The sequence below is a fragment of the Protomyctophum bolini genome, assembly GCF_963924005.1.
Source record: "Protomyctophum bolini genome assembly, chromosome: 3".
Taxonomy (NCBI): Eukaryota; Metazoa; Chordata; class Actinopteri; order Myctophiformes; family Myctophidae; genus Protomyctophum; species Protomyctophum bolini.
The window spans coordinates 49,220,955-49,240,678 of NC_137864.1; the positions used below are offsets into that span (position 1 = coordinate 49,220,955).

General features: G+C 42.2%; 1 protein-coding gene and 1 long non-coding RNA gene across 2 annotated transcripts in view; both read right to left on the reverse strand.

Annotated features, from left to right (window-relative positions):
• Positions 1 to 6,742: 6,742 nt before the first annotated feature.
• LOC308312999 lies at positions 6,743 to 8,686 on the reverse strand. The gene is made up of 2 exons (XR_013963829.1): positions 7,931 to 8,686; positions 6,743 to 7,890 (listed from the first exon to the last, which is right to left on the reverse strand). It is a non-coding gene; the product is annotated as an uncharacterized lncRNA (long non-coding RNA).
• A 2,189-nt stretch (positions 8,687 to 10,875) lies between these two features.
• LOC308313140 (sarcoplasmic/endoplasmic reticulum calcium ATPase 2) overlaps positions 10,876 to 19,724 on the reverse strand; it is a 40,510-nt gene continuing 31,661 nt past the window's right edge. The window contains exons 17-24 of the mRNA XM_080760075.1: positions 17,808 to 18,055; positions 16,504 to 16,724; positions 15,477 to 15,679; positions 13,944 to 14,029; positions 12,864 to 12,997; positions 12,268 to 12,385; positions 11,596 to 11,733; positions 10,876 to 11,048 (exon numbers count right to left, since the gene is read on the reverse strand). Coding sequence (XP_080616201.1) covers positions 10,893 to 11,048; positions 11,596 to 11,733; positions 12,268 to 12,385; positions 12,864 to 12,997; positions 13,944 to 14,029; positions 15,477 to 15,679; positions 16,504 to 16,724; positions 17,808 to 18,055 — 1,304 coding nt within the window. The 3' untranslated portion in view covers positions 10,876 to 10,892. The remainder of the gene's footprint in view (positions 11,049 to 11,595; positions 11,734 to 12,267; positions 12,386 to 12,863; positions 12,998 to 13,943; positions 14,030 to 15,476; positions 15,680 to 16,503; positions 16,725 to 17,807; positions 18,056 to 19,724) is intronic.

Here is a 19,724-nt window from a genome sequence, read left to right on the forward strand (position 1 = left end):
GGTTCATAATAAGCGTGAACTGAGTCAGTGACATAATGTGGAAGTGAAAGTATGAAAACTTGTCATGATGGTCATAGAAAGTTTTCCTATAGCGTGAAAGCATCTTGCAGCATGATGCTGGGCTGGGATCCAGCAGCAAGCTGTACCATATATAAGGCCTGGGATGGGTCTCACATGGTACCACGGACCAGTACCTTAAGGACCTGCAGCAGCATCATAGGCTCAGGTAAGTGGAGACTCTACTCTACTGTAGGCTACCGTCAGGCTGAAACCTTGAATCTTCATAGCTTTTATGTAGGCCTCTATATATATATATATATATATATATATATATATAAATAATTTTCCATAATTTTGTATGTATCTTTGTATGTTACGCAAAGTATAGCTTGTGACTAAATAATAACTGCCATTGGATCAATTGGAACACAGGTTATTATTATTATTATTATTATTATTATTTACATTTCCTGAAAAGTAACAGTTTTTGAGATACGAGGGTTTTTAACCTGACTGTGACAATATGCCTTACTATGCATTGACACTGTAACTGACAACCTGCTACTATATAACTACATTTCATACACACACAGTAACATTATTGTGATTATTGATGATTATGATTATGATGATGATTACTATATTTAAAAGCATTATAGAGATAGAGTCCGAAGGGAAGCACGCTCATTATACAAAAAGTTCTACAGTTGCTGAACGAAAGATACGTACAATGAAAAGGGAAGGCAGTCCGCACACTGTTCTTGAGCTCCCAGGATACTTTATTAGTTATAATAAAGTATCCTGGGAGCTCAAGAACAATTAACAATTACAATTTAGGCATTTAGCAGACGCTCTTAATCCAGAGCGATTTACATTAAGCAATAACAAAAGCAAATACATCACATATATAAAAAGTAGTTATCATGAATCATGTATAAACTAAGAACGTAACAGTGGAGTATCTATGTCAACTATACATACTATACTATATTATATATTATACATGCATGTGTACTATAAAGTGCTATGACTACATAAAATGCAATTCTAGTGCTGTCTACGTAACAAGCTATAAGTCTGTCTAAAATACTATCTAAGTCTACATAAAGTGCTATCTAAGGGGCTATAGGCTAGGGCAGGGTTCCTCAATTAATTTTCCTCAAGGGCCATATTTTGACTGTACGGTACCAGGCTGGGGGGCCGAGTCGACACGCGCGAGGTCGAGGTCTTGCCCTGAAATTAATGTTCAGGGCAAAAGACCCCATTTGAAAAGGATGCCCAGTTTGACATGCAGAGGCTACTGACCCCCATTTCATGCCATTTATATCTAGGACCACCCCCCCCCCCCAAAAAATAAAAATAAAAAAATAAACATTTTTCTTTTTTTGAAATTCTTCCGTGGGCAACAAGGGGGCGCTCTGCGGGCCGCAGGTGGCCCGCGGGACGCTAATTGGGGAACCCTGGACTAGGGCAAGTGAGTCTGAACTTTGAAGTGGTGGTGGGTTTTCAGACTATACGTCGGACTACGGCGGAAGAACAGTGCGCGGATCCCTTCCTTTTTCATTGTACTATATTTAAAAGCACACAGAACCTTCTATTAGTGATATTTTGGTTCAAATCCACCCATGGTGGGTCAGTAAAAAGTGCAAGTTCCATTTAATTAAATGTCTCATTCCTCTATAACCTGCAGAAAAAGGCAAAAATTATCGGAGGAGAAGATCCAGTTTGAGTGAGAGCAAAACACAACAAAGCCAAAAAGTAAGTTGCTCTTTTCATTAACATTTTACTTTAGTGTTATTGTGTGTAAGTGTAGCTGCATTGTAAACATTATGGTGATTTCAAAATAATAAAATAATACATCATCGTTTTAGAGCTCTGATTGGACGAAAAAATAATTGTACTGTTAAGTGAACCAGATGCTAAAATATAAGGGTAAGATCCACTGGATGATTTGATTGATATTTCTATACTGAGAATAATTGTGAATGGCTGTAATATTCAATTCAAACTTTTGTTTGGGAAAATGGTCTGTTAAATAATAATTAGTGGAGTAAAAAGTACAATAGTTTCCTCAGCAAAAAGTAAAGTAAAAGTTTTTTTTTTAAATTTAAGTATACATTTGAGTAAATGTATACTTTTGTATATACGACTACTGTAGAGTACATGTAATGAATGATAAAACATTCACAAGCCTTGTCTAGTTTGTCTAGTTGTTAGATAATTATGTCTTATCCGTTTACAAACTAATGCCTAGTGGTCAATGTCCCATTATCCTCCTGAACTTTGGCCCATGCCATATACTGTATAGTGTAGGTCATTCACATTGTCACCTTATTCTCCCATATCATCATTTTACCCTTAGTCTACATGTCATCCAGGTTTATGGCCAAAATATGTTTTCATCTGTCCCATTTAATATCTTATTCAGTCTCCATGTTGTCTGTCCCCAGTCAGGTTAACTCGCAATGAGAGGTCTACTACAGTACATGTACTTGTAGATATTATACGGATCTCAAGCCAATAAACTTTATATCAACAAATCTGACGTGATCTGCACTATTAATGCCTGGGAGGGACATACTGTGAAGGGCTGTTCTGTTCAGTTCGGATCCCCTTTGGAACCATTTGAATACTCTAAATTATTTGGATGTAAATACTATTATCTGAACCATGTAACACATTCTCTATGTAAATTGACTTTATACCTACTAAAAATAATTGTTAAACCCTAAACTTTTCTCAGAACTTTATTTCATCTGCCTCCAAATCATTTAATTTTAAGGTCTTTCTATTTTTTTGGTACAGTGACTGTCATTTAAAATGTAAAGGGCTACTCACTCATTTTTAAGGTAAATACAGCACGGTATTTATTGGTCTCCCGGCTGGGTTATTTGAAGGTATATTTATTTACAGTCCTTTCTAAATTATCATTCAAAAATAGATTTTATCTATGAATGTGAGTTATGTGAGTTAAAAACATACATATATATATATAATATTTTTTCTTTTCATATATATATAATTATATATATATTGTTCATGAATCATAATCGAGGAAAAAGTTTGAAATAATCGTGATCTCTTCATTATTCTATTGTTTTGCAGTGTATTTCAGCTGTATGCCAGTGCTACTGCTGTTGGCCTGCTCAGAGTGCGGGAAGGCTCTTCCCCTCATAAATGGATGGGATGCGGATGAGATTGCAGATTTCAACAGCATCGTTAACAAACTCGAGAATGGACTGATGAAGTACCGCAAAGAACTGCAAGGAGAGGTAATAGGCAAAGTTCAAGGATGTGGAATGTAGATAATGTGTGTTGAACAGTCCTATAACGCTAAACGCCCACAGAAATTCATCCACATTTTGTTCATCAAGTCCTTCCATCCAGGCCTATAACAACTGAAGCCCTTAATTAGCCTTTACTTCATACTACGAATATAGTCGATCTACAAGCTCACTGTAATCTATTTTCACACTTTTTTGTAGAAATACTGTTCCCCTTCTTGCAGAATTAGGACTTTAGGATGTTGCAACAAAACGTTTTCCAATATTGCCTAATACAGTTTCACGCATGGCTTATGATGTCTTTCTTTCTTATTCCCAGCTGCAGATGGCTGATGAAGACCTGCCCAAGCCTACCTGTCCAACGCCAACACTGGATGACACAATGGTAGGCCATTAAACTAGCCTATTAAATTAAGGCTTCACGGGGTGTGTAATTGATAGAAAATAAATAAGTCCTTTTTTGGGTGAACTAATCATTTTAATACTATAAGACACCCAAAGGACTGAAGTCAGAAACATGTATGCCTGTCACGTACAGTAATCTATCATTTGCACCAGTGGCTCCCAACATTTTATGGACAAGGGCCCAATTAAGTTACCACTTTTTGTTGTTAGATAGGTGGGCTGTGTGCATATCGAGCTTGGATCAATGGAATTGATCGGATATAGTACTACAAATAATATATATATATTGTGGTTTTTATTATCATTATAGAAACTTATGTTTTGTCAATATTTTGGGTGCCCACTTGACATTGTTTCTGTAACTTCTAATAAAAAAACCTTCTCTGACTCTCTAATGTGCAGGTTGGAAAGAGAATGGCAGAGTATCAGAAGTGTATCGAGTCAGCTGTGCAGTTCAGCACTAGGGCCAACAAATTGAAACAAAACATTGCCTATCACAGCATGGACCTCATCGAGAAACTGGTGAATATGGGCTTCTTATCATCATTATTAACATCTATTAATTAGCTCCAACAGATAGATGGATAGACTTTTAGTGTGGTGTCATATGATTCTATACAGTCCATGGATTTGAGAGGATACTCGAAGAAGAGTATACTGATGTAATTGTGTGTGTGTGTGTGTGCAGCCAGGTCCAGTACGGGACAATGTGGCGTGTCCAGTCCATTTCCCCACCCAGTCGCCAGACCCCTTCTCCTCTCGGATTGAATCTATCAAAATGGTGGACTGTTGGAAGCAGGAGGTCTCCTCTATGAAGAAATATGTACACAATGCACATCTATAAATAATATACACATAGTTTATGTGTACATGGTGTACTGTAGGCCTACATACTCAAGTTTGTATTTAATTTATCAAGTTTGCATTTAATTTATTAACTTATTTTCTGACAATGTTTTGGAGAATATATAGATAGATACAGTAAATTAATTGTATTTTTTGCAATAAAAGTAATTTATTTTATTAACCGCTTGAGTTATTATTTTGTGTTGTAATTGTATGTTACCCATTTATGGTGCACTCAAGGTCGCCGACTCGCCGTACAACAGGTTAAAACAGCTCGAGTCAGAAGAGGAGGAAGGCCCTGGTGGAGGTAGACAGGTAGTACAACAGGTTAAAACAGCTCGAGTCAGAAGAGGAGGAAGGCCCTGGTGGAGGTAGACAGGTAGTACAACAGGTTAAAACAGCTCGAGTCAGAAGAGGAGGAAGGCCCTGGTGGAGGTAGACAGGTAGTACAACAGGTTAAAACAGCTCGAGTCAGAAGAGGAGGAAGGCCCTGGTGGAGGTAGACAGGTAGTACAACAGGTTAAAACAGCTTGAGGAGGAAGAGGAGGAAGGCCCTGGTGGAGGTAGACAGGTAGTACAACAGGTTAAAACAGCTTGAGGAGGAAGAGGAGGAAGGCCCTGGTGGAGGTGGACAGGTAGTACAACAGGTTAAAACAGCTTGAGTCAGAAGAGGAGGAAGGCCCTGGTGGAGGTAGACAGGTAGTACAACAGGTTAAAACAGCTTGAGGAGGAAGAGGAGGAAGGCCCTGGTGGAGGTGGACAGGTAGTACAACAGGTTAAAACAGCTTGAGTCAGAAGAGGAGGATCAAGGCCCTGGTGGAGGTAGACAGGTAGTACAACAGGTTAAAACAGCTTGAGTCAGAAGAGGAGGAAGGCCCTGGTGGAGGTAGACAGGTAGTACAACAGGTTAAAACAGCTTGAGTCAGAGGAGGAGGAAGGCCCTGGTGGAGGTAGACAGGTAGTACAACAGGTTAAAACAGCTTGAGTCAGAGGAGGAGGAAGGCCCTGGTGGAGGTAGACAGGTAGTACAACAGGTTAAAACAGCTTGAGTCAGAGGAGGAGGAAGGCCCTGGTGGAGGTAGACAGGTAGTACAACAGGTTAAAACAGCTTGAGTCAGAGGAGGAGGAAGGCCCTGGTGGAGGTAGACAGGTAGTACAACAGGTTAAAACAGCTTGAGTCAGAGGAGGAGGAAGGCCCTGGTGGAGGTAGACAGACAGGTAGTACAACAGGTTAAAACAGCTTGAGGAGGAAGAGGAGGAAGGCCCTGGTGGAGGTACAGTAGACAGGTAGTCGGGTGGGGGGGGTATATGTGACATCATCAACGTATCATGTACAGTATGATCAGCGGCATGGGGCATATTATTATTACATCATCGTTCTAGAGCTCTGATTGGACGAACAAGCGCTCCACTCAGTCCCAAAAATGTGCAATAAATGCACCTTACAGTATAGGCTGCATGGTAGTCCGGAGCCTGACTGTGTCGCGGGTTCGAGTCCCGATGCAGACAACCTTTAGCTGCATGTCTACCCACCCACCTCTCTCCCCTTTTCCTCGTCAACCTACTGTATATCTACGAGTAAGACGCGCAAACGTGGGAAGCGAACGCAGCTCGTACATATTTGGGTTTTGGACGTATAGCTGCTTTGGGGACTCCTTATATGGTGCCCCTTTTGTGCCCATATATGGAGCTGAGTGGACCTGGCCCCTTTTGTGCCCATATATGGAGCTGAGTGATTGCTGATGCAACACACTCCATATTTGGATAGCGGGACAGACACACGGACAGACAGACAGACAGACATGATCTGCTAGGTCTCATAGTAAGTGCTCACTGCATTCGCAATCAATAAAGGCAAAAAGCCCCAGAAATATCGTAAACTAATTTAAAATAGGCAATGAATGACCATCACATTTTGTTGACGTGTTCTCCAGGGGTCAATATGAGCCCCCCCCCTACCTCTTTACTAAACTTGTAGATGTGCTATTTTCACCCAATGTTTGCCCCAGGATAGAGGATAAGGATCCTAGATGTAACAATCCTTTTTGAATCTCCCCCCTGACAAATACCTCATATTACAAACAAAATTAAAATGAAAGCGGAAACCCTCAAAACCACTTCAACTTCTAATGGGAAATGAAAATAATGCAAAATTATAACCATCTCTCCGATAAATGTACGAGACATACATTAACGAATACAACCAGTTTAACTGAACCATATTATTTATTGTTGCCATTTTCACCCTGGTAAGTACCCCCCCTCCCCCCCATACCATTTCCCATAAGAACAAATCATTTTAACAGGAGCCATTTGTGACAAACAAACAAAAGAAGTAGGCTACCATTAAAGGCAGCAATAATTAAAAGACAACTCCAACATGTCATTCGCTCCTCACATCAACATGAACAGAACATACAGGAAAACAATACACAACCAAAAGCAAAAAATCTCTTTTCTCAACACGGATCGACTGTAGCATTTCTGTAGTTTTGCTTGTTGGCTTTAATTTGAAGAGCTGACATAGAAGGGGTGGCGGGGGGGGTGTGTGTGTGATTATAAATAAAATAAGGTACTCCTATGTATTTAATGACAAAGTTGTCTACTTATCACCCTCATTCTGTCCTTCTGTCCCTCTGAGTCTACACCAAAATAGCCAATCTACGTACAAACTGTCACAAGTCTTGTCTTTTTTTTTAACTTTGCGAATATAGCTGATCTGCAAGTAGATCTTCTCTTTTCGCTGAATGTTTTTTCCCATTTTGGGTTAATGTTTGCCCATTGTGGCATGCCCAGGAATGGGACGCTATAAGTCTTCACAGCCCTATACATCAAAGACATGTGTGACAGATGTGAATTATTGAATACAGTGACGGCAACAATAATAATCTTCATAATATTAAAAGATCCTAAATAAATGTAGTGCATTGTGAAGGGTCTTTTGGTCAGGCCTCCAAGACATTGGACCCCACTGAAGAAAACAAAAGTTCAAAAACAATAAATACAAATCAGCAAATAACAAAAATAACTAGTCTACTAAACTGGTAGTGCATATGCCCCACAAGGTGTTCCTACTGCTTAAGAAGAGTACATTCTTTCAGCCATTGACAAAAAAAAAGAGAAAATTTAAATAAAATTACAAGCAGAGATCCTATGTTGTAAATTGGATATTCAACATTGCCAGATGACCTCACAATGTGCTGTTACATTGTTCTTACGTGTTTAGTGATGTTACAGAGGCAACAAGCAGGGCTAACCTGCCGTCCTATTGTCTACAACAGACATGCACATGAAATGACACTTTCATACAGACTTCATGTAAAAGCTCTGTGGATGATATTCTTCCCTCTATGACCTGTGGTTATAAGTCAGTTATATTGTCCTCCCTCTATGACCTGTGGTTATAAGTCAGTTATATTGTCCTCCCTCTATGACCTGTGGTTATAAGTCACAGACAGACACACACATCCTGTGAAAAGCCTTACATCGCAGCACATACTTCAAGATTCCTTTTTTTATATATCCACACAAGAGGCCAGTCAGGCATGGCAAGAAATACAATTTCAAAAATAAGATGACAAATAAACCCCACAAAAAAAGGAAAAAAAAGCTGTGGTTGTAATGATGTGTTGATTAGGCAGAGTACAGTGAGGATTATGAATAGATGCAATATATACGTAGAAATTCCAATTCTAAACATTCAGATGTAGTTTTTCATACAGCCAGCCTATAGCCAGTCCAATGATTTGCTGAAAAGCTGGATTTACTTTGTACGATGGTGATGCATGTTGAAAATAGAAGATCAGCAAGCTCACAATCTGTGGCAGTGTGACCCGTTGTGAGCTTGTAGATCTGCCATTTTCAGCAAGTGTCACAGGCGAGTGCAACACAGCCGCTCGTGCAACAGATGAGCGCGACAGCTGTGCAACGGACTATAAATCGAGCTTCAGTGTGTGACATGGGATGCTTCACCTTCCCAGGTGGATGTAGGTAACACACACACACACACACACGCACACACACAGTGTCACACACACACACACACACGCACCTCAGAGCCTTGAGACGATGAGATTTAGCAGAAAAGCGTTCCTGAAAACCCTAAAGCTCGACATGGTCCTTCACCCATCTGGCCCCATCATCCCTAATCCCCCCCCTCCCTCCCTCCCTCCCTCCCCCCCAGTAAGGAGTTAGCACGAGGAGTTTGCCAGCTGAGGCTAGTTATTATGTACAGTAGAACCCAGTGCATCCCAGAAACCACCCCCACCCACCCCCCCCAGGCCAGGGTGGAAACGGGGAAAGATGACGAGAGAGAGAGAGAGAGAGAATGACACAAAGCTTGCCAGACTGAAATGTATAATACCGGAATTCCACTCCGAAGCTCATTCAAAGGAAACAGCGGGCCATGCACTCGCATGCATTCTGCAATGGCCGACCTGCATTTTAACTAGTTTATAGCTTATTTTCAATTTGCATCTATAAAAGGAATTTCCAACCATGCTGCATTGATGTGATGACTTCATTTAGGCATGTTGTAGCATAATGTGACTGTTTGGCAGAGTGTTAAGTTCTACTGTACATCCAGCAGGCTATCATGTCCCTCTTGCCCATCCTGCTTTGGCTGTGGCCGACTATGGCCATGGTAAAAGGGAAACCGTTGCCGATTTTCAACCAAAATCGCATCGTTCCGATGTGAGGAGATCCATAATTAACTGTAGCAAATACCCTACTGTATTTCTCCGTAAAATGCTGACATTGTGAAACCTCAAGTGTGTTTTGGTCGTACATGCATTTAGCTGAGAAATACACAGAAGATATATATATAGCTTTTCTTTTTGCCCATACTATTTTATTTAAGATGTATACTTCAGCTGCAGCGTACGCTTCTTGTCTTCCTCTTATGTCACTTTGTTTGGTGACTCTGTTTCTGACTGCGTGTACTGTACAGACTTCAGGTGACTCTGTTTCTGACTGCGTGTACTGTACAGACTTCAGGTGACTCTGTTTCTGACTGCGTGTACTGTACAGACTTCAGGTGACTCTGTTTCTGACTGCGTGTACTGTACAGACTTCAGGTGACTCTGTTTCTGACTGCGTGTACTGTACAGACCTCAGGAGTGACCAAAGAGCCTGGTCCTTTTGGTGGGCTGCATCAGTTACCTCCACACCTTCAGGAGGTGGAATGTTAACCTGGTGTCAAGGTGCTGGTTTTGGTTATTCCACCGTGTACCTAGTTTCCTAGATGAAAGTTCCTAAACATTCATCATACACGTGCAACCATATTTGATCACCTCCCTTCAGAACAATAGGATTTAGATTTTCTTTTTTAAAGGCAAGTTTCCCTTTTAACGTGAAAGGCTGGTGTAATTATGTTCTTCCATTGCCTGAAACAAAACCCTGAAAACCTACAATGCATTTCTAGTACAAATACATATATAACAGTTAAATCATCAGCGTAAACCTATATGAAACTCAGAGACAGTACAAATGCAAACAAATCTGATTGCATGTGTACAGTCTTGGAGCTACATTTAACGCTGAGATTTTTTACTGTATAGTACAAGTGTATAGAGCTCTTATCAAGATGTGACAGAACTCGTCATTAATATCTCTGGTCTTGACTAGACTGAACATGCTTAAATATATGTGGTTTGTCATTGGTAGGTTTGCGTCCTTTCACAGGCTATGCACAGTGAGATTTAAAAACGTAATCACACCGGCCTGACTTGTTAATTACTGAGGATATAATGAAGGGGGGCCATGCACTGTACTGCATATATTCCACTGACACAAGCACGCACAATGACTCGGTTTCACTCTCTCTCACATTTTCCAAAAGAGAAAGACAGAGAGAGAGAGAGAAAGCGGACATTCAACACCCATCTCTTTGGCCAACATTGTTGTTGTTAGTATTTATTAGTTTATAATGTGTGATTGTCTCGGATTGGCTGAGCGTCTCGCCTGTCCTGCCGATCTGATGCGGTCGCCCTCGCCTTTTACCGTGACAAGACGGACCCTCCGAACTCATGCCGGACCCCCATCATACCCCCAACCCCCCCATCATACCCCCAACCCCCCTCCCAAACTCTCCCCTTCTACCGCAGACATTTTAAGCCCTATTTTTATACTTCATGGTACAATGGTGTCGTGTGACTTTAGTTTTTGCCTATAATTTGAAAGTCGTTAATCGGTGAGATCATCACATCAGCCGCACAATTTTTATCTCTGCTTTCCTCTCCCTAAATACAACCTCCCCCTTCCCTTTTTCACTTTACTCCCACAACATTTTAAATTTATATTGAGTCACGCTAACCCCCCCCCCCCCCCCCCAACCTCTCCCTCTCTTTCTCTCTGCGGTCACTCCCAGAACATGTTTGTGATGTCAGAGTCCAGGCTGTATATCCAGACCAATAGCGGTGCGGAGATCAGCACGAAGGACCAGGACACGCCTCCCAGCGCCCGCCTCACGGCGCCCGCCAATCCCGTGCCGGCATTCTGCATCTCCTCCTCATCCTAGAAATGATTATATTTCAATATTATTTCATAACTAGTATCGTTATTTAAAAAGTGAATTCACAACAAAAGAGAGAAGAGATATTTTGATACAAGCAGAACTTCAGAAGATGGTTGCTTTTTTTAGAGTGGATGTTGTCCGCAAAGTCGACACTGGTTTTGTACAAAGGTTGAAATTGTGTGTGTGTGTGTGTGTGTGTGAATAGCAACCAATGAATTTATCATAATACATAATGTACCAATTGTGTTTCATTACTAGCAATTACTGATGCATTCTTCCATCCTACCTTTTTCAGCATCTATAATTCATGGCATTCCATACCAGGAAAACAACAAACTAAGACTAAAACTAAGACTAAGAATAAAACTGAAATGACTAAAACCAACTAAAACCAAACAGAAATGAAACACCAAACAGAAAAAAGGACTGCCATATCCAGACTAACAGCATTATGTGTTTTGCTCTATTTTCGAATTGGACTGTTGAGTGGATTGGATTGGACTGAGACCGGGTGACGCAGTGAGCATGTGTTCCCCTGTAGCTCACCTGCAGCAGCTGGTTTCCTGGTTCGATGTAGTTGCGAGCCAGGAACTTGAGAGCCTCATCCATGAAGATGACAGGGAGTGACATCTTTAACACCACCACCCACTGAGGCCACGACAGTGGACGGATCTGGAAGATCACCTTTTTGGGACAGCAGCACAGAGACGCTCGGTTATACCAATAGACAAACGGCCATTTCAGTGTTGTCACGATGTTGGGCAGAAAGAACCTTGCACGTCCAAAATCGTTACTTTTCATGGAAAAAAAATAAAATAATGTGTGATCCAACAGATCCAATGTAGTCATTATTTAGCCACAAACTCTGGTTAATACTTTACATTGGGCAAAACATTTCCAACATAAATATAAAATGACAAAAAGAATTGCAAAAATAAACTCAAGCGTTACTTTGAAGCTTGCATACTGGTTCTCTGCATTTGTAAGACACTGATATACGATGAAGTACCCGCTGTGACTACACAGTAATGGGGAATTCATTTACAAAAATACATTATGGAGATAAAAAGGTTTCTGCCCGAACAGAAACAATATTTTACAAGATATTTACTCTAATAGAATGACAGATACAAAAGGCACACAGACATGCTTGCAATGTATTTTTCTTGTGCTTAATTCAGTTATGCCTTCAGTTATATATCTAGGCTTTAGACTTACGGGCATTGGTTCTACATATAGAATGAGGAAGTGCAGGGCCATAGACAGACAGATGGCCCCTACTAGCCAGGGGTTGGACCAGGGAGGCATCTTCAACAGGGACTGGTTCTCTGAAAGACTGACGAACAAGAAAACAAACATTTAAGAAAGAAATGCAGATGGCAAATCTGCATTTTCACCTCCTCAATAACCTCTTCACAATAATGCTGTCTGGAAGGAGTCGCAGGGATATAGAGGTTTGAGATTGCTTTAGCAGGAATGTTGTCCTCGCAGCCGTTGCAGCATTAAACAACCTGCCTCGCTGACTTACTTAGGAAGTACTATGTATGTATTATGGAGAGACTATGTAAAATCACTGGCCCCTTTTGTGCCCATATATGGAGCTGAGTGGACCTGGCCCCTTTTGTGCCCATATATGGAGCTGAGTGATTGCTGATGCAACACACTCCATATTTGGATAGCGGGACAGACAGACAGACACACACACACACACACACACAGACATGATCTGCTAGGTCTCATAGTAAGTGCTCATTGCGTTCGCAATCATTCATAAAAACCTAGCCATTGGATCAAATGCAAAGAGCAGTGTGTACCTGTTGAGGGCGTTGCACATCTCTATGGTTACCAGGACAGACAGGGCCATGGTCATGGGGTAGGGGGACTCAAACACGGAACACTGGACTCCAGCAAACTCATTGTGGCCCTCGCTGCACTGGAGGTAGTGGGACTGCAGGGGCAACACAGCACGGAGGAATGCAATTAACACATTTTGTCAATGGAAATCATTTCAACCAGTAATTAGCCCAAGCTCAAAGATAATGTCAGAAGTGACGTGTTGTGACCTTATGGATCGGCAATCTTCGCTATTCGTCATGCCACCTAGAGTATATAGAGCTTAACCCGTTTTGTGTTTTAACGAAGCATTATTTAGCTATTGAAAAATAGCAGATCTACAAGCTCATAGCGCGCCAAAAATCGTGAAAATATGGCACAAATCTTTGAATATATATTCTTTCAGGACACTTTTTATTTATTTCGACGTCAGGCCTAAATGGGTTAATAGGGCATGTCAATATAAATGTAATGATGCAGAGACATTATCTATTAGCATCTCAAATTCAGAAACGCATACGGTGCAACATGGACTCATAAGGGTTAGTGCTTTGAGAATAGCTGATCAAAATGAGGTGTTTACCAGTTGATAGGACACTTTAACACTTTAACTCATACCAGTATATCAGCACCAGTATCACCAGTTGATAGTAGGAGACTTTAACTCATAATGGATAGTAATCAGTGACCGAGGCGTTTACCAGTTGATAGTAGGAGACTTTAACTCATAATGGATAGTAATCAGTGACCGAGGCGTTTACCAGTTGATAGTAGGAGACTTTAACTCATAATGGATAGTAATCAGTGACCGAGGCGTTTACCAGTTGATAGTAGGAGACTTTAACTCATAATGGATAGTAATCAGTGACCGAGGCGTTTACCAGTTGATAGTAGGAGACTTTAACTCATAATGGATAGTAATCAGTGACCGAGGCGTTTACCAGTTGATAGTAGGAGACTTTAACTCATAATGGATAGTAATCAGTGACCGAGGCGTTTACCAGTTGATAGTAGGAGACTTTAACTCATAATGGATAGTAATCAGTGACCGAGGCGTTTACCAGTTGATAGTAGGAGACTTTGGGTCCGTCGTGGGCGGCCATGAACCACCATGCTGCGGCACCTACTGTGGCTGCTCCCACGTAGCCTAGAGAGACAGACGGGTGGGAAAGAGACAGACAGTTATCACAGAAACGGAGAGGAGAAGGCAGAGTTGCATCATCTATTGGGCGAGTCGTCTACTCTATAAAATGGTGGTGTGTGTGTGTGTGTGTGTGTGTGCGCGTGCGTGTGTGTGTTATATTTTTACAGTGTGGCACCTAGGGGGTGGGAGTGTGCGCTGTCTAAAAAAGGGTCAGCGATTCTCCAAATCTGTTGTTTTGAGGAGGGCTCATTTTGACCAAAGCAGCAGGTGGTGTCGAGCGCATCGCAGCTAATCACAGCTATTTGGGGCAACAGGGTTTTGAGGACAACTGGTTTGAGAGTCCCAAATAAACCAAGGAGTGTAGATATTTAAAGAGGCTAAGCCTCCGTCCTCCGTACTGAGAGGGCAAACTGCAGCCAAGAGTTTGATGGACACGCGAGTGCCCTGACTTCTTTCCCCATTGCAACGTATTCTGATAAGGGATCTATTAACCGACCGATCGACACATGTTATGTAGACATACAGACAGATAGAATGTATTATATATATAACTTCTGGAGTTCAAGAGATTCCCGCTGTGTTGTGATGTTGAGGTTAGATTACTGGCTCTCAATGTGTGGTCCAGGGACCCCCAGGAGTCCTTGGGGGGGGGGGGGGGGGGGGGGGGGCTCCAGGGGGTCCACAAAAACCTAAATGAATGATAGCTACGAACCAAAAGGACCCTCTTAGGCCTGTAACTCAGAGAGCGTACAAATGGAACCAAATGGACCCTTGCGGATCCATTTGGTTCCATTTGTACACTCGCTGAGTTCGATTAAAACTGAGGATTTTACATTGTAGACTGGTCCTTGAAATAAAATAAAAATAAAAAAGTTAAAACATTCACTGAGCAATGTGGCCACAAGGAAGCGGGCCACGCTCATATTTTTCTGGTCTTGTCCCAAAATTCAGAAATACTGGCAGGATATTCACTCCACTTTGTAGACCATTCTGTGTTTTGAGATACCTCTGTCTGTTTCTTTTCTACTGTTGGGAAATATCCCTGAAGAGTTTCTAACACATGATAAGTATTTAATCAAGATCCTCTTAGCATCAAGTAAAAAAGCAATCACACGACGCTGGTACCAACAGGACCCACCAACGAAAGATCAATGGATGGACATTATTGAGGAACTGTATTCTATGGAAAAACTAACATTCATACTTAGACTACAAGAGGATAAATTCTATAAAAAATGGGAAAAGTGGAATCTCTTCTCTCAGCCTAGCGATATTGCAATAGAATTTCATTGAATGTTTATTGTAATATGAAAAATGCAGCCTTTTTTCTTTTACTTTCTGTCTTTTTCTTTCCCGTATTGTCTTGTTAGTTGAGTTTTTGTTTGTCTGTTCTTCCTTCAATAAAAATTAAGTGAAAAAAAAAAAGGTTAAAACATTGACTGAGACTCACATCCAATGATGAGGTAGCGAGTGAACAGCCAGGCGGAGATGAGGGGCTCTTTGGGGTTGCGAGGGGGGCGGGACATGATGTCCAGGTCGGGGGGGTTGAACCCCAGAGCGGTGGCGGGGAAGCCGTCGGTGACCAGGTTGACCCACAGCAGCTGGACGGGGATCAGCGCCTCGGGCATGCCCAGCGCCGCCGTCAGGAAGATGCTGAAAGACAAGAGAAAGATAGAGACAATTATAATATCGTTGGGTCGGGCAAGAAATCTCTATTATCATACAAAATGTTGTGTATTTTTCGAAAAATTGACGCCCGTTGATCATCCTAAAGATTCGCATCAAAAGTAGCAGATCTGCAAGCTTGAACTGCTGAGAATCAAATATATATATATATATATATATATATTATTTTTTTATCGTAAATAAATGATCAAAGAAAAAAGCTTTTCGATTACCGGTATTTGAAAAGGTCATCGATAGAATAATCACTAAGACAATAGTTGCGGTCCTATTTCAAAATGTTACAATGTCATTAGGTGCAAATTCTATTAGTCAAAGTTTATTAGAGTTGATATTTTATGATTCCAGTCCTCATAGAAGCTACATATGAAAAACATATGAAAAAATACCAAAGAGCTAATGTACAAGCTCACAGTAACAATGCCTCACATCAGAATTCACCCTGTGTCCCTAGCTGTGTCCTCACCAGACCAGAGACCACCTCTCCTATGTTCTCTAACAGAGTGTCCCTAGCTGTGTCCTCACCAGACCACCTCTCCTATGTTCTCTAACAGAGTGTGTCCCTAGCTGTGTCCTCACCAGACCACCTCTCCTATGTTCTCTAACAGAGTGTCCCTAGCTGTGTCCTCACCAGACCAGAGATCACCTCTCCTATGTTGTCTAACAGAGTGTCCCTAGCTGTGTCCTCACCAGACCACCTCTCCTATGTTGTCTAACAGAGTGTCCCTAGCTGTGTGCTCACCAGACCACCTCTCCTATGTTCTCTAACAGAGTGTCCCTAGCTGTGTCCTCACCAGACCACCTCTCCTATGTTGGAGGAGATGAGGTATCTGATGAACTGCTTCATGTTGTTGTAGATGGCGCGGCCCTCCTCCACCGCCGCCACGATGGTGGAGAAGTTGTCGTCCGCCAGGATCATCTCCGAGGCCGACTTGGCCACGGCCGTGCCGCTGCCCATGGCGATGCCGATCTCCGCCTTCTTCAGGGCGGGGGCGTCGTTCACGCCGTCACCCGTCTGCGAGCCGGCGAAGGAAGGAAGGACAAAACCGAATCATTTCAATGGAATATTTAGGAAAAGTCATGGAATTCTGAGAGATTCCTGCCTGAGCAAAGTTAAAGGAAGGTTAAGTGATATTTTTGGTTAAAACAAAGTGTTTTGTATATATATATATTCTGATAGTAATCTTTTCTATAGAGCGTTTGATCAGTAACAGGGGTCTCCCCGTCTCTCCAGCTCTTCAATAAACAAAAAGTACATGTTCAGGTAGGTGACAAAATTCAGCCAATCAGGAGAGAGTAGCCATTTATCAGCTTCATTTTTCCAATGAGTGTTCCAGTTCCAATTTTGTGTCATCACTTACAATTCCCCTTTAATCTGTATCCTGACTGTAATCTGTATCCTGACTGCGTTCTCTAATCTCCATCCTGTTTTCTGTTTAATCTGTATCCTGAATGCGTTCTCTAATCTCTATCCTGTTTTCTGTTTAATCTGTATCCTGAATGCGTTCTCTAATCTCTATCCTGTTTTCTGTTTAATCTGTATCCTGACTGCGTTCTCTAATCTCCATCCTGTTTTCTGTTTCATCTGTATCCTGAATGCGTTCTCTAATCTCTATCCTGTTTTCTGTTTAATCTGTATCCTGACTGCGTTCTCTAATCTCTGTCCTGTTTTCTGTTTAATCTGTATCCTGACTGCGTTCTCTAATCTCCATCCTGTTTCCAGTTTAATCTGTATCCTGACTGCGTTCTCTAATCTCTATCCTGTTTTCTGTTTAATCTGTATCCTGACTGCGTTCTCTAATCTCTGTCCTGTTTTCTGTTTAATCTGTATCCTGACTGCGTTCTCTAATCTCTATCCTGTTTTCTGTTTAATCTGTATCCTGACTGCGTTCTCTAATCTCTATCCTGTTTTCTGTTTCATAAAAAGCTTGAGAGACATGGAGACTCCTGTTACTGAACACACACTCTATAGCAATGAGTATTATCACAATACAGAGTGTTTTAACCCTATTTTAAACAAAAGAAAATCACTTACCCTACCTTTAATTGACTTCAAAATGCGACCAAAGCGCATCCCGTTAACAAGGCGTTATCTCACCATGGCAGTGATCTCATCCAGACTCTGCAGGTACTCCACGATGCGGCTCTTGTGCGCCGGCTCCACGCGGGCGAAGCAGCGGGTCGTGCGGCACGCCTGCCGCTGCAGGTGGGGGGCCAGCTCGTCAAACTCACGGCCCGTGAGCCCGCCGCCGTACGGGGAGCTGGCGCTGCCCGCCTCCTCGTCCTCCTGCTCCGTGATGATGCCCACTCGCCGACAGATGGACAGGGCCGTGCCTTTGTTGTCACCTGGCAGAGGGAAGGACGTTTTCATGTATTGCACGGTAAGACTATACGGAGATTAATTACTAGTATTATTGCCATCACCTGGGCGGGTCAGTCGTTTAACTTTCCCGACGTTAAGCTGTGCATGTGTTCAACAACACAGACATGCAAAATAACGTTGACAGCTATGAGGTGACGAAAAGCTTGCCATCCTTAGCAAAGATTGCTAAACCATTTGGATTGGCATTGGACAATGACTTTTGGGGGTGGGGTTTAGCGAAGGGAACATTCCCTGGCTGTCGTTGCAGACTCCTACAGTGGGTCTGAGAAGGGTGCAGGCGACCACATGTCTTGTCCGATAAACATGAAGTCGCTCCTTTTCACCTGATAGTTAGGCGTGTTACTGTGAGAGTGTAACGCATGGGTTGCCATGGCTCCCAGTTCTGCTCCCTGCTGACCAACATGTAGGAGCATTCAAAGGCCTAGTCTGTACAGTGATTAACCTCGCTGTCTGTACTGTATATTGTGTGTATGATCGAACAGACCAGGAAGAACCATACTAATTAATAGGCTTAGGAAATGCCAATGTACCGCTCTGACTGCCTGTGTGTAGACTAGAGGCAGCTACTCACACAATCACACATAGCCTCCCCACACTGTGTTAACTAATGTCCATACTTTGACATATTGCTTACTGCTGTTGCTATGGTATGTCTTTATTATTTATTTTATTGTTATTGCTGCTATAATGTATAATCAGTAAGGTTGGACGGTTTGGGACATTTTAAAACCCCGGTTTACTATTGCCAAAATACCGTGTTTTTCGGTCTAATTCATTTTAACGTGGCCATGCGTTCGCATTATTTCATTTTGTTAATCAGAGACTGCTATTACAGTCTATCGCCACAAGATGGCCCCTTTCGCTATTGTAATGTCTCGTCAGTCATGTTCGCCTGTCTTGTCCCTCTCTGCCTACCGTAGTGTATACTGTAGCAGTGCAGCCCCCAGGAACAGGCAAACACGTTGCTGGTTGCCTGCTCCGAGTTGATCTCAGTGATTGGTTATGATGTGACAGAAACCAGTCATGAACGCATCCATAAACAATGCGCGACGACGCGCTGTAAGCTTGTAGATCGGCTATTTTCTGCACGCGTTCCGCAGTACGGCCACATATAATTAATTCTAGATTGGAAGTGGAGACGCAGCCGTTGTCTCGCATCAGATTATTTCAGCATGATCAACTTTAGTTGAGTTTAGTTCATGCCTCACAGAGAGTGGGCCAGTTGATCAACTGAGTTTAGTTCATGCCTCACAGAGAGTGGGCCAGTTGATCAGCTGAGTTTAGTTCATGCCTCACAGAGAGTGGGCCAGTTGATCAGCTGAGTTTAGTTCATGCCTCACAGAGAGTGGGCCAGTTGATCAGCTGAGTTTAGTTCATGCCTCACAGAGAGTGGGCCAGTTGATCAGCTGAGTTTAGTTCATGCCTCACAGAGAGTGGGCCAGTTGATCAGCTGAGTTTAGTTCATGCCTCACAGAGAGTGGGCCAGTTGCTGTTGCTGATAGGAATATTTTTGCAATGCTGAGCTGCAACGAATCTGTTCTGTGACTGTCTGTCCCAGCATAGCTCTGTGTCTGTGCCACAGCAACAAGTGATTTTGTGACTTGACGTAAACCATACAGCGCACGCACGCAC